This window comes from Desmodus rotundus, chromosome 7, assembly GCF_022682495.2.
Source record: "Desmodus rotundus isolate HL8 chromosome 7, HLdesRot8A.1, whole genome shotgun sequence".
NCBI classification, from domain to species: domain Eukaryota; kingdom Metazoa; phylum Chordata; class Mammalia; order Chiroptera; family Phyllostomidae; genus Desmodus; species Desmodus rotundus.
In genome coordinates this window covers 82304144-82318304 of record NC_071393.1, presented here as the reverse complement: position 1 = coordinate 82318304, position 14161 = coordinate 82304144, and the positions used below count along the sequence as shown (strand labels likewise).

General features: G+C 37.8%; 1 protein-coding gene across 3 annotated transcripts in view; it reads left to right on the top strand.

Moving 5' to 3' along the window:
* The window catches only part of GABPB1 (GA binding protein transcription factor subunit beta 1), a 61951-nt gene extending 55147 nt beyond the window's left edge, over positions 1-6804 (top strand). For all 3 annotated transcript variants that reach the window (XM_053929051.2, XM_024567711.4, XM_045201195.3), the window contains exon 9: positions 5296-6804. In XM_053929051.2, the coding sequence (XP_053785026.1) occupies positions 5296-5327 (32 nt within the window). In that variant the 3' untranslated portion in view covers positions 5328-6804. The remainder of the gene's footprint in view (positions 1-5295) is intronic.
* The last annotated feature ends 7357 nt before the right edge of the window (positions 6805-14161 follow it).

Sequence of the window (14161 nt, the reverse complement as noted above, 5' to 3'; positions counted from 1 at the left end):
ATTGTTTTCAGAGTGACATTTAGTACATTGAAGTTCTTTCAAGAAAATTTTTTTTGTATTGATTTGAGAGAGAGAGAGTTGGACTTTTTGCTCCACCCATTCATGCACCCCTGGGCTGACTCTTGTGTGCGCCCTGCCTGGGGATGGAGCCGCAGCCTGGCTGGGCTATCTGGACGGTGCTCTAACAGAGCCTCCTGGCCAGGGCAGTACATTGAAGATCTTATCACAGACTGACAGTGTAGTCCATTGAACAGTATTATATACTTATTATTTAGTAATTTTTTAAATATCTGTTTCCTGTTATGTCAGATGATCTTTATTTCTGGCATATAAGGTGAAAAATATTTTGTTGTGTAATTCACTTTACCTATTTAATGAAACATTTTTAAATTACAGGAATTTTTATTAAAACACAAACTTTCTAAATTTAATCAATTGTATTTTTAAAACATTCAATGTGCATCCTGTACCTTTACTTACCTAACATAAGAGTTGCTGTTTTCCTTAGTTCCATCTGATTCCTCTCTTACAGTGTTTCAGAAACCAGAGAGAATAATCGCAAATAACAGTAAAGTATGAGTTGAGGTGTATGAATTCACTAGCACCAAGATGATAGAACTTAGGGGATAGAGTTTGAACTTGGTATAAAGAAGAGTGGTTTTGGTTTAGTTTGTTTTTAGTAATTGGAGTTTTCTGGTGATGGAAATCCTAGTCTCCATCAGCAGAAATTTCAGGCCACAGTTGCACAATCTCTCAGCTATTGCAGAGAGATCTGGAGGCATACAGTGAGTTAGATGGTAGAGATGGGCTGGGCTTACAGAATGAAGAGACCTCTGGTGTTTTCATCAAACCAGGTTATCATTTCCTTATAATACATGAAGTGGTTCTTTTGAATTTATTTTCTTGGGGGCAGATTTTTACACTCCTCTCTAAGTGACAGCTTGGCCATTCACCTAAAAAGTCTCTCTTAAGGCAGTGGTTTTCAGCTGGGGTGATTTTGACCCTAGGGGACATTTGGCAGTATCTGGGGACATTTTGGGTTATCACAGCTAGGGGCATGCCACTGACATTTGGGTAGAGGCCAGGGATGCTGCTAAACATCTACAGTGATGCACAAGACAGCCCCCTACAATAAGGAATTATCTGCTCCAAAAATGTCAGTGCTGAGATGGAGAAACTCTGCTTTGAAGGAAATAAAAAAGAACTCATTATATAGAGGATAACATGTTTGGGTTTCTCTGTGTGTGTCTGCAGCTGCCGGAGTGACTGTCCATAAGGAAAGTGTTAAGAATATATATTTACAGCTTCCCAGCTAACATTGGAGAGGTTTATCAATAATCTCTTGAAAAATTAATTTAAATCATAGAAATTTTATTGTGAATGTGGCTTTTATGTCTGCATTGTAGCAATATAAGAAATGAAGTTGGGTTTTTTCCCCAGAGGAGACATATAAATAAGACCAAATTGCAATAATGTATATCATTTTATCACTCCTTGATATTACTATACTATATATATATATACACAAAAGAACTGCATTTTTTATGATTTTATTTTTGTGTAGAGAAAGAGGGAGGGAGAGAGAGAAAGAGAAACACCAATTTGTTGTCCCACATACTTACACATTCATTGGTTGGTTCTTGTGTGTGCCCTGACCAGTGATCCGGGCATTGAGCCCACAACCTTGGCGGACTGGGATGATACTCTAGCCAACTGAGCTACCCAGCCAGGGCTGTACATTATATTTTTGGGAGAAGTGTGCTGTTTTTGGATTTCTTCCATAAATACACAGTAGCGTATTGAATTGAAGTTAAAACTGTTCTTTGTACATGTGGGAGGAAGAAGGTACAATTGGTACATTAGGAGTAATAGATTTTTTTCTATTACTACTTAATTGTGTGAATTCAGGGAATCCCTTTACCTTTTCTTTACCATGGAGATTAAAGATGAATATGTTTATTAGGAAATTTTGTTTATTTTTAATGAACAATTTGTGTCTTTTAACCAGTGATAGATTGGGATCCTTAATATTCTTCTAAAAATTAATTTCTATGAACTTCATATAATGTTTCATTTGATACAAGTTTTTTTCAACCTGCTACCCTGTCTTAATGAATAACCTTTTAATCTGTCGAAGTTTAAAAATGTTTTGTACTCATCCCTTTTTGATAATTCTTTTCCTCTAGGGCTGGAGTCGGTAAAATTTTTCTGTAAAGGTCCAGATAGCTAATATTTTTGGCTTTATGGGCTATCTAGTCTGTGTTTTGCTACTTAGTTCTGCCGTTGTGGCAGGTGAGCAACCATAGACAATTTGGAAATGAGTAGGTATGGCTGTATTTTGTTAAAACTTTATTTATAAAAACAGGATCTTCTTTGGCCAATGACAGTTAGAAAGTTGATATTTATACACAGCAAATAGACAGCTCATACACCCTGCCCAGTTTCTCTGTGTAAAAAGAAATAGTTTAATAGTTAAGAATATGGGTCTGGAATCAGATTTAGATTTGAATTGTATTTCATAATTTTCTGATTGTGTGATTTTGGTCAAGATAATTTAACCCTTCAAGACCTGTTTTCCCCATCAGTAAAAAGGGGAAAGTAATAGTACCTACATTATCAGATTGTTGTAAGGTTTAAAGAATAGCTGTGAAGGACCGATACAATGGTAGGCATATAGTAAATGCTCAGTATATGTTAGTTGCCATTATTATTATCTTCTAAAATTTATATTGAGATAGGGTAGAAGATAAATCACTATAATGATTTTTTGCTTTATAATAGCTGAAGTAAAATAAGATTGAATATTGGAAAATTATATAATAAAAATGATGAAACTGTTAAGAGATAATTGCTACTAGCTGACGCAGAATTCAAGAATCTTGTTCGAAAATGAAAAATCGAACTCACGTCTTTCCTTGCCCTGTTACTCCATTGCTGACCGTGATCATAACGTATCGCTCGGGTTGAGTTGTTGTGTAAGATGGGTGTTTTCTTTTATTGCTACCAGATCTTACCAGAATTTATTTTTCTTGGAATTCTTCAATGTCAGACTGTTAAAGGAAAAATGCTTTAGTATTACATATTAGTAAGTATGTTTATTTAAAAATGTCAAAATTACTTTTGTTGTGGTTTTAGTGTGACAGGTCAAAGCCATCACATTGGTTTTACCTTTTACCGGTAAACGCCGATCTCAAATGTTGGTCTGTTGCAGTGTTTATCTGTGAAACAACAACATCGCTGTTTGCACTAAGGAAGTGTCTTGTGTGTAACATATGTTAAGTAAATATTTGACAAATAAATTTAGAAACAGGATCTTTTGAGTAAAATAAGTAATATTTTCCACTATTTAGAGATTTTTATTTGGTTTGAAAAGTGAGATGCCAAAAGATTCCCCCAATACCTGTGTATCTGAGAAATAAAAAAGAATGCAAACTTTAATAATGTTAACTATGCTTTCAATTTATATTAAGATATATTCTACTAATTGCAATAAAAATATACAATAAGGAAAATAGCATTAAACTGTATTCACTGTAGACTATTTGCCTCACTCAGTTCACTCTCATCTTTTGAAATAATTGTGAATCCCTTGCTCTCTCTAAATGGTAGCAAATAGCTAATAGTAGAAGATACCTTAAGATTATCCATTCCAATATTTCCTATCCAATCAGGGCAAGTTTTTTTTTTTTTTTTTAATTCCGTATTCAAAACTTTGGCTACCAAAGGATCTCAGTTCTTAACACATGGAATTTTGAAGCCCTGAGGAATGGCTGTCGGTGCTCCTGCTAGTGGTGGGAGTCCAGCTCCCAGGCAGCAGCACCCATCTCCCCGCTTCCCATTGGTGTGCTCCAAGTCCTCCATGGTTCACTGCCAGGGGACTGGCATTGGTTGCTTACGTGAGGTTCATCTTTTGGGTGTCTTTTCTGATTTGTTCCTACTCTTTCACATTGCCTGGAGTATACGGGTAAGAAAGTGGGTAAGAAAAATGTAGCAGGGTAGGGCTTGGGCATTTCTTAAATTGCAGATGAAAGACATGCCTTTCTTCTCGTACATTTTGTGTAATTGGAAGATTTGAAGACTACTTTTATAATCAATCACTCCCACATTTGATGAACCCTTGGGAAAAATAAATGTTCGGTGTAGCTTTACTCCCAGTGTGGGGACGGGAATGGGATTACAGGAAGGCAGGAGTATTAGATGTGCTCCCCGTCGTGGACCATGTGAATGGTGAAGAAGAGGGAATTTTTGGTGTTCACAATGGACAAGGGTCAATGGGGGCAGTGAAGAGACTCTCATGTTGTCCTCTTCCTTGGAGAGATGCTGACCTCTGGTCAAGTGTCCTGTGCAGTGTGAGACTGGCCTTTCTTGTGATTAATAATCTAGCTCTCAGTCCCCACCTCACTAATCAGTGCTGGGCCTCTGTAATTTGAGCGTGGGCGTGGGCGTGTGCAGGTTGAGCTTTTGTCCATGTGCTTACTAGAGGTATGGGAAAAGAATCTTTAAAATGTCTTTCCTTAGGCAACTGAATAGAGGCAGACTGAGGGGGAGGACCAGATTTGAGTCAGCTCTCAATTTATTGAGGCATTTAATATATTTATACCTGTGTAATTTAACAAGTCACTGTATAGAAATCAGTATTTTATTGATTTGTAAAATAGTATAATTTAGGAAATAATAATTAGACCACCACTCATCATTTTAGAGATAAGGAATCTTGCTTGCTATCACAGAGAAAGATAGTTTTAAAGGCAGTAATATTAGCATCTCATAAATCTGATTCCTTACCCTGTTACCATGGGGAAGCTACATCATCTCTGAGCATCATTTTCCTCATCTGTAAAATGGGCTTCATATCTATCTTAGAGGCTTGTCATTGGAAATCACCTTGTTTTGTCATAAAATGCTTGCTCAATAAATATTGTTTATAAGTATTACCTTCAGAAAAACAAAAATATGAAAAGGTATGATTACATGTATTTCCTTCATAAAGTTCTTCACTAGTTTTTGTAGTACATATAAAAGTACCAGGTACCCAATTTGGGTTTATTATGTTAGTCTTATTTCTGATTATGAAATAATTTCCTGGGGATCAAAAACTGTAATCTGTATCTCACAGTGTGGAGCACAAAATTGGGTGCTTTGATTAGTTAATTGGTTGAAAAGGCAAGATGTCTAGGAAATACCAATAAATGACAACTTTTAGCTACTACAGATTTCTTGTTAAAGGGTGCATGCTTGTAGATGTTAATAATGTATTTGTGCAAAAATTGAAAAAAGCTTTTTGTTTTAAATTAGGAGAGAGAAGCTCTTCAGAAACAGCTGGATGAAGCAAATCGAGAAGCCCAAAAATATCGACAGCAGCTTCTAAAGAAAGAACAGGAAGCAGAGGCCTACAGACAGAAATTAGAAGCTATGACTCGTCTTCAGACTAATAAAGAAGCTGTTTAATTGAAATGAACGTATGGTTTGAGTTTACTTTTGGTCAAGAGAGAATACAATCTTGAACTGTACACAGTAAGGTGCAGTCATGGGAAGACAGGATAATAGAAGAGACTACAGATTGGTAATTGGACTTAAGCCATGCAGTCAATTCTTGTAACATAAAACTATAAGTTGTCAAATGTATTTAAAACTGAATTCTGTAAATAGTTTTTGTTTTTTCTTTTTTTACAGTTCTAAATGAGTTGGTAAAGATTGTTGAAGAAATCCAAAAACACAATAAGCCACTGTTTTTGTGAATTCTTTTTGATTTTAGTATGAACCTTAATTTCTCAGAAACAGAACAGTTTTAAGGGTGATCGGTGTTGATTAGACCAAATGTTGTGTAATAATTATGTGGTGGACTGATGCTGGAACTACTCCTGTAGGTATAAACTTCTATATGAAGAGAAGATTTCTCCCAGGAAATCTTTGTACAGCTTTAAGTTGTCTCAGATTCTCTGAAAACATTTTTTAGAAAATAAATTTTTATATTTGTTCAATTCAGCTATACCCAAGTAGATTTACATGTATATGAAGCAAATATTTTTAAAACTTTGTGTTTGTACATACTCTGCATGTTTTATAATTTCAGATTGCATCACTTGCATAGGTATTTTTCCCACAAAGATGATAAAAGTTACTAGGGGGGAAAACCCTTTTATTCTGTAGGGTCATCTTAACTAAGTAAGCTAGCAGCTTGTTTTATTGGGATGATAGTGTTCTTGGAAGGAACAGCTTACAAGATAACTTGAATTAGCAAACTATAAAAATCTATGCTTTTTTGAAAATTTCGTAGTGGGGACGTGAAACTATTCTGTGCCTTCCATCATGATTTCCACGTGAAAGCACTTTAAGGCAGTACATTTTAAGATAATGTTTTTGGAAAACTCAAAGCATATGGGTTTCTGAAATATTTCATGGATTCATTCCCCTTCCTTCTCTAAGAAATTATTCTTATGGAAAAAAATGATTTTGTATGTAGAACAAGAACTTTTTATACTATAGTGATGCTATAGATAGGTCTACCATAACTTTTACTTTTCCTCTAAAAGCCCTTTGTGCTATGACTTGCTCTCATCACAATATTGTTGAATTCCACAATGTATGAACATTAAACTCTGACACACTGTTCATTCATTTTTGTAAAATGTAACTTCAAACCATTTTTCTTGCTTAATTTCTTGCATTAATGTTTTATTGCTTTATGAAAATGTTTAGCCCTAAGGCCCTTCTAGATTACCTATACTGTAAAAGAAGCAATTACCCTTAAAACTGTACTCTGGCCTACTTTTCTATTTTACAATTAAATATCTTTTCCACATATATTCAGTGTAGACTTATATTTTGACCACATTTTATTCACAAATTAAAAATTTTGCTCTGTGTATTAAAGCCATATTCTACCACATGAGAATATATATGCTTCACATTGTGTCTTAAAAGTCCTTGAGGTAACTCCTTGGGAATTTGTTAATTCTTTCATTGCAGTTATCAGTCCAGTTGTTAATACAGTAAAAGGATCTGTGAACTGTCAGCCTGATGGTTGCTGTTTGGAAACTCTTAGAGAGGCTTTAGGGCATAATTAACAACTATATAAGTTGGGGGGTGGGGGAAACCCTTTCAGTTTTCTACTAAATTGGACATAAATTTTAAATCATCTAAAACTGGACTTTGGCCAAGATGGAGGCATAGGTGGATATACTTTGCTTCCTTGCACGACCAAAAGAAGGACGACAACCAATTTAAAAACAAAAAAACAACCAGAACTGCCAGAACATCAAACTGTATGGAAGTCTGCCAACCAAGGAGATAAAGAAACATTCATCCAGACTGGTGGGAGGGGTGGAGATGGGCAGCAGGGGTGGAGAGGATGCATGGCAAGGTGGGGGCAGGTGGACTGGGCAGTCCCATATTCACATGCAGATACAAACCAGGAGGAACAACCGGGTTTGAGACCGCACAACGCAGGGTTCCAGTGTGGAAAACTAAAAGCCTTGAAACCTCTGGCTATAAAAACCTGTGGGGGTTGTGGTGGTGGGAGAAACTCCCAGTCTCACAGGAGAGTCCATTGGAGGGACTGATGGGGTCCTAAAATGTACACAAGCCCACCCACCCAGGAATCAGCATAAGGGCCCAATTTGTGGGTAGTGGGAAGTAACAAAGTGGGGTGAGATCTGAGCAGGGAACATTTTCCCATCTCACCCCTCTCACCACACAGCCACAAACAGGTGAAGCAGGTTGACCTGGTCTGGCAAATACCTGTAGCTCTGCCCCTTACTATGTAACAGGTGTGCTGAGACAAAGATATTGCCCAAATGAAAGAACAGATCAAAACTCCAGAAAAAGAACTAAGTGACAAGGAGATAGCCAACCTATCAGATGCAGAGTTCAAAACACTGGTAACCAGGATACTCACAGAAATGGTTGAATATGGTTGGAAAATAAAGGAATAATTAAGTGAAAGCTCTACAAAGTGAAGTAAAAGAAAATATACAAGGAACCAACAATGAAGGGAAGGAAACCAGGACTCAAATCAATGATTGGAACAGGAAGTAGAAATAAATATTCAACTGGAACAGAATGAAGAAACCAAATTCAAAAAAAATGGGAGGCTTAGGAACCTCTAGGACAACTTTAAACTTTCCAACAGCTGAATCACAGGGGTGCCAGAAGGAGAAGAGGGAGAGCAAGAAATTGAAAACTTACTTGAAAGAATAATGAAAGAAAACGTTCCCAATCTGGCGAAGGAACTATATATGCAGTTCAGGAAGCTCAGAGAGTCCCAAAGAAGTTGGATCCAAGGAGGAACACACCAAGGCACATCATAATTAAATTACCCACGATTAAAGATAAGGAGAGAATCTTAAAAGCAGCAAGAGAAAAGGAGACAGTTACCTCCAAAGGAGTTCCCATAAGACCATCGGCTGATTTCTCAAAAGAAAACTTGCAGGCAAGAAGGGGCTGGAAAGAAGTATTCAAAGTCATGAAAGGCAAAGACTTACAACCTAGATTATTGTATCCAGCAAAGCTATCATTTAGAATGGAAGGGCAGATAAAGTGCTTCTCAGATAAGGTCAAGTTAAAGGAGTTCATCATCACCAAGCCCTTATTATATGAAATGTTAAAGGGACTTATCTAAGAAAAAGAAGATCAAAACTAGGAACAGTAAAATGACAAACCCACAACTATCAACAACTGAACTAAAAACCCAAAACAAGACAAAATCGAACTCAGCAAACAACTAGAACAGGAACAGAATCACAGAAATTGAAATCAAATGAAGGGTTATCAGTGGGGGGGAGGAGGAGGAAGAATAGGGGAATAGGTATAGGGAATATGAAGCATAATGATCCCTGGCTGGTGTAGCTCAGTGGATTGAGCATGGGCTGCGAACCAAAGGATTGCCAGTTTGATTCCCAATCAGGGCACATTCCTGGGTTGTGGGCCAGGTCGCCAGTAGGGGGTGTGTGAGAGGCAGCCACACAGTAATATTTCTCTCCCTCTCTTTCTCCTTCCCTTCCCTTCTCTCTAAAAGTAAATAAATAAAATCTTGTCTTAAAAAAGGAAGCATAATGGGTAGGTACAAAATAGACGGGGGGGGGGGTGTTAAGAATAGTATAGGAAATGGAGAAGCCAAAGAACTTATACGTACAACCCATGGACATGAGCTAAGGGGGGAGGGGGAATGCCGGAGAGAGGTAGGATACAGGGCAGAGGAGGATAAAGGGAGACAAAAATGGTACAACTGTAATAGCATAATCAATAAAATGTTCTTTAAAAATCATCTAAAATTGTACATTTTACAAATGCTCGGTCATATTTTCGGTAGCATGAAGCTACTTTTTCTGTCATTCATTACTTTGGTGCATTTATGTGCTCACATTAGGCAGGTGCCCTGACATAGTGCAGTGTGGCAGTGGAGAATGGCCAATGTGCTCATCCCGGAGGGGATCAGTCTTGCCCCCGGACTAGCGTGGCCCTGAAGAGCCTTGAGACAGTGTTGGAAACAAGTTTCTTCTGAAAGCTCACGTAATGCCTTTGATTTCTAGTTTCCCATTCTGTTAGAGAAAATGCTAGAGAAAGAATTTTTATCCGTAATGTGGCATAGATGGCAGAAAATAACTGATACTTAAAAGGAGTAAGTCCATGATAGTACCAGAGGAATATTCACTGTTTTGTGATCTGATTGTTATTTTGGGCTCGTGTAAATCCTCCATTATTTACCTGATTCACTGTCCTATGACATCATGATTTATAAAGAAAGCAATGGGTTGCCTTTTTCTGTTTTTGTTTTTTAAGCTTCTGTTTTCAGTTGGGCTGGAAAAGCTTAACATTCTAAGCATTCTCTATAGTGTTCTGAGCAAAAGACCTCAGAGAATAAAATATAAAAGTTTTCAGAAATCCACACTTAATATCTTTCCGTTGTGTAGTGATGGATTTGCCACACCGATGGTTAATTATTTCCTTTTATGTGTGAACGACACCTTCCAGAGCAGGCTTTCTCACATGAGGGTCAGCGAGGAAATCCAGCCCTAACGCCCTGAGTGTTAGGGCCTAATGAATTCATTTCTTGTAATGAATTAGTTTTTTTAAATGTTTTATTTATTTTTAGAGAGAGAGGAAGGGAGAGAACCATCATGTGTGGCAGGTACATCGATCAGTTCCCTCTCCCACATGCCCAAGAGGGCACTAGGCCTACAGCCCAGGCATGTGTCCCGACTGGGAACCGAACAGGTGACCCCTCGGTTTGCAGGCCAGCACCCAATCCACGGAGCCACACCAGCCAGGGCTAGTTTCTTTTCTATACATCTAGAATAGTACTGGTTTTGTACTGTCTTAGATGCTGAGCTCATTACATGTCTTGATTGCCTGATTTCTTGATTCAGATTTAACACTTCGCTAATGTGTAGTCTCTGGAACTCAGGATTCCCAATTCTAAATTGAGTCTGGGAGAGCCTCATCTGATGAATGGTATCTGCAGGGACTGTGCTTCTCCAAAGGGCTTGTGATGCCCTTTTCTTCACTGGCTTTTTTTTTAAATAATATATTTTATTGATCATGATATTAGTTGTCCCATTTTCCCCCCTCTATTCCCCTCTGCCCTGCACACCCCCTCCCACCCACATTCCCCCCCTTTAGTTCATGTCCATGGGTCATATAGATAAGTTCTTTGGCTTCTACATTTCCTATACTATTCTTAACCTCTTCCTGTCTATTTTCTACCTACCATTTATGCTACTTATTCTCTGTATCTTTCCCCCCTCTCTCCCCTTCCCACTCCCCTGCTGATAACCCTCCATGTGATCTCCATTTCTGTGGAGAAACAGGATTCTTTCCTGTTCTAGTTGTTTGCTTAGTTTAGTTTTGTTTTTGTTTTAGGTGTGGTTGTTAATAACTGTGAGTTTGCTGTCATTTTTACTGTTCATATTTTTAATCTTCTTTTTCTTAGATAAATACCTTCAACATTTCATATAATAAGGGCTTGGTAATGATGAACTCCTTGAACTTGACCTTATCTGGGAAGCACTTTATCTGCCCTTCCATTCTAAATGATAGCTTTGCTGGACAGACTAATCTTGGATGTAGGTCCTTGCCTTTCATGACTTTGAATACTTCTTTCCAGCCCCTTCTTGCCTGCAAAGTCTCTTTTGAGAAAGCAGCTGACAGTCCGATGGGAACTCCTTTGTAGGTAACTGTCTCCTTTTCTCTCGTGGCTTTTAAGATTCTCTCCTTCTGTTTAATCTTGGGTAATGTAATTATGATGTGCCTTGGTGTGTTCCTCCTTGGGTCTGACTTCTTTGGTAGTCTCTGAGCTTCCTGGACTTCCTGGAAGTCTATTTCCTTTGCCATATTGGGAAAGTTCTCCTTCATTATTTGTTCAAATAAGTTTTCAATTTGTTGCTCTTCCTGTTCTCCTTCTAGTACCCCTATGATTAGGATGTTGGAATGTTTAAAGATGTCCTGGAGGTTCCTAAGCCTCCTCTCATTTATTTGAATTCTTGTTTCTTCATTCTTTTCTGGTTGGATGTTTCTTTCTTCCTTCTGGTCCACACCGTTGATTTGAGTCCCAGTTTCCTTCCTGTCACTGTTGGTTCCCTGTACATTTTCCTTCATTTCACTCAGCAGAGCCTTCATTTTTTTCATCTAATTTGCGACCAAATTCAGCCAATTCTGTGAGCATCCCGATTACCAGTGCTTTGAACTGTGCATCTGATAGGTTGGCTATCTCTTCATCGCTTAGTTGTATTTTTTCTGGAGCTTTGATCTGTTCTTTCATTTGGGCCATTTTTTTTTTTTTTTTTTTTTTGTCTTGTTGGTGCCTGAGCCACAAAAGGTTAAGTGCCTAAGGCAGGTTCTGCTGAAAGGACCGATGCGCCCGACTGTCTCGGAATGTGCAGTTAAAAATGCTGGAAGAACTCGTCCCTGTGTAAAAAGTCTATCCGCATCCACACAACTGCAGTTCCTCGGAAAAAAGCACGTTCTCGGTGGAAGGGGTCACTGCTCTTTCCAAGTTTTCCGCCTGCTGCATTCTTTCCCTCTTCATTGGCTTTTAGAAATTATTTTCTTACGGTGTGAACGTCAAATTAGTTATTCTATGCTTTTACTGTGCCGCTGGACTGCTCTATTTTTTTTATGGCAGTGGAGTGTTGGGAGTTGGGGAGCTTTCTTCTGTGACGTTCAAAAGAACAAAGTTAAAGAGATAAGGGAATAAATGTAAAATCCCATGTAATTTGGACTACGCTTGTTTGTAACAAAAAGATCTGTGTACAGATATATTTTTCCAAAACATTGTTAATGAAAATGTATTCCAGTCTGCATTTCTTCAACATGATTATTCATGACATCATTTATCGAAAATTAGAAGAAACCCTTGCCCAGAACAGGAGTTGATGAGTTGATAGATGTCTTCACGGATGCCTTATGCTGATATGACTGTTTTTTTCTGCATTATTCTATACAAAGTTTCTTCCCAATAAAATCTATAATTTCTTTGTGCTTTGATATCTGGAAGATGTTGAGAACTGACTCAAAATACATGAAGAGGAAAAACCTTTTCAGGTAAAAACAATCTGATTGTTGGAACCTTTATTTCCATATGGATGGGTTCCCAAGCCATCAGCACACAGCCTTATATAACAAACAGGAAAAAAAAACCCACCTTTTCTATTCACCTAGTTCCTGTCGAGCAAATAACTCCTTCCATCATGTCAGGTCGACTTAGGAATGAACTAATTAATATATCTGTTGGTTTGCTAAGTAATATTTACTGTACCTGGATTTCATTATAGATAACTAGTCTGCTGTAGTTGTGAAAGATGTTTGCTGTTCGCTTTCTCTTTGTTATGAGAACATCTCAATGTACATGGATTCAGTTTGACGTAAGCTCTCTGATTCATTCTCAGATTACTCTGTGTAACCTGTGATAGCAAACGCAGTAGCATCACTGGAAATATACTCCTGGTTCCAAGTCAAAATTTTGGTATCAGTACTTTTGTGGCTTACTGACAGTATTTTCCAAATGTATAGATGCACAGATACTCACAGTTTTCGATCATTTGATAGTCTGAGCTCCTTCAAAAACATTTCACTTCATGATGCAGTTTCTGGGGCTCTTTATTTTTATATATATTCTGTAAGTCCCAGAAAACTACCATTTGCTTCCTAAAAATATTTTGACCTGTCTCTATGATTTTGTCCACTACACTTTATTAATTGCTTACTTGGTTTTTCCTTTGAATAGCTTATATCTCATGTGTACGGTTGGCCTATAATACATTTCTGACATATATAAATACATAGTACTATGTAATACAGTGATTTGCAACATTTTTCATCTCATGGCACACAGATGCTGATTACTAAAATTCTGTGGCACGCCAAAATATGTGTTCTGCCAATCTGACAAAAAATAGGTATAGCTATAATTTTGATTGATTTACAAAAAAATAATGGTAATTACCTACCTTTTTTGTTCCAAAGTGATTTAAAGAAATCAGGTGCCTATACTTGAATATAAGGATTTCTGGTACTAAGAATTGACCAATCAGCCCTGGCTGGTGTGTCTCAGTGGATTGAGTGCCGGCCTGAGAACCAAAGGGTCTGAGAACCAGAGATTCCCAGTCCAGGGCACATGCCTGGGTGGCAGGCCAAGTCCCCAGTTGTGGGTGTATGAGAGGCAACCACACATTGATGTCTCTCTCCCTCTCTTTCTCCCTCCCTTCCCCTTTTTCTAAAAATAAATAAAATATTTTAAAAAAGAATGAACCAATTGGACAACTTTATTCTGCAGCATGACCAATAAGATGCACCTGTGTTATCTGACCTGTATGCTTATGGTTCAGGACGGGGCGTGCACACCAGGCTGCTGTGATATGGGCTGTGGCCATCTTTGTGTCTGACAACCGAAGGGGAAAGAGGTCGGTGCCCCTGACTGAATAGTCAGCTATTGCATGTTTAAAAAATTCTCGCAGCACAGTGAATGAAAATCACTGATGTAATCAATCCCAGTCTGACTACTGATTGATGACATGAATTATAATTTTGAATTTTATGGATTATTTATTTAAATGTCTTCTTGATTTTTTGTAAGAATTTTTTTTGTATGCCAGATAACAGTGGTTAGTATTTTTAATGGGCTCGATAAATGCCAGCTATTATCACTGTCAATATTATTTTTCCC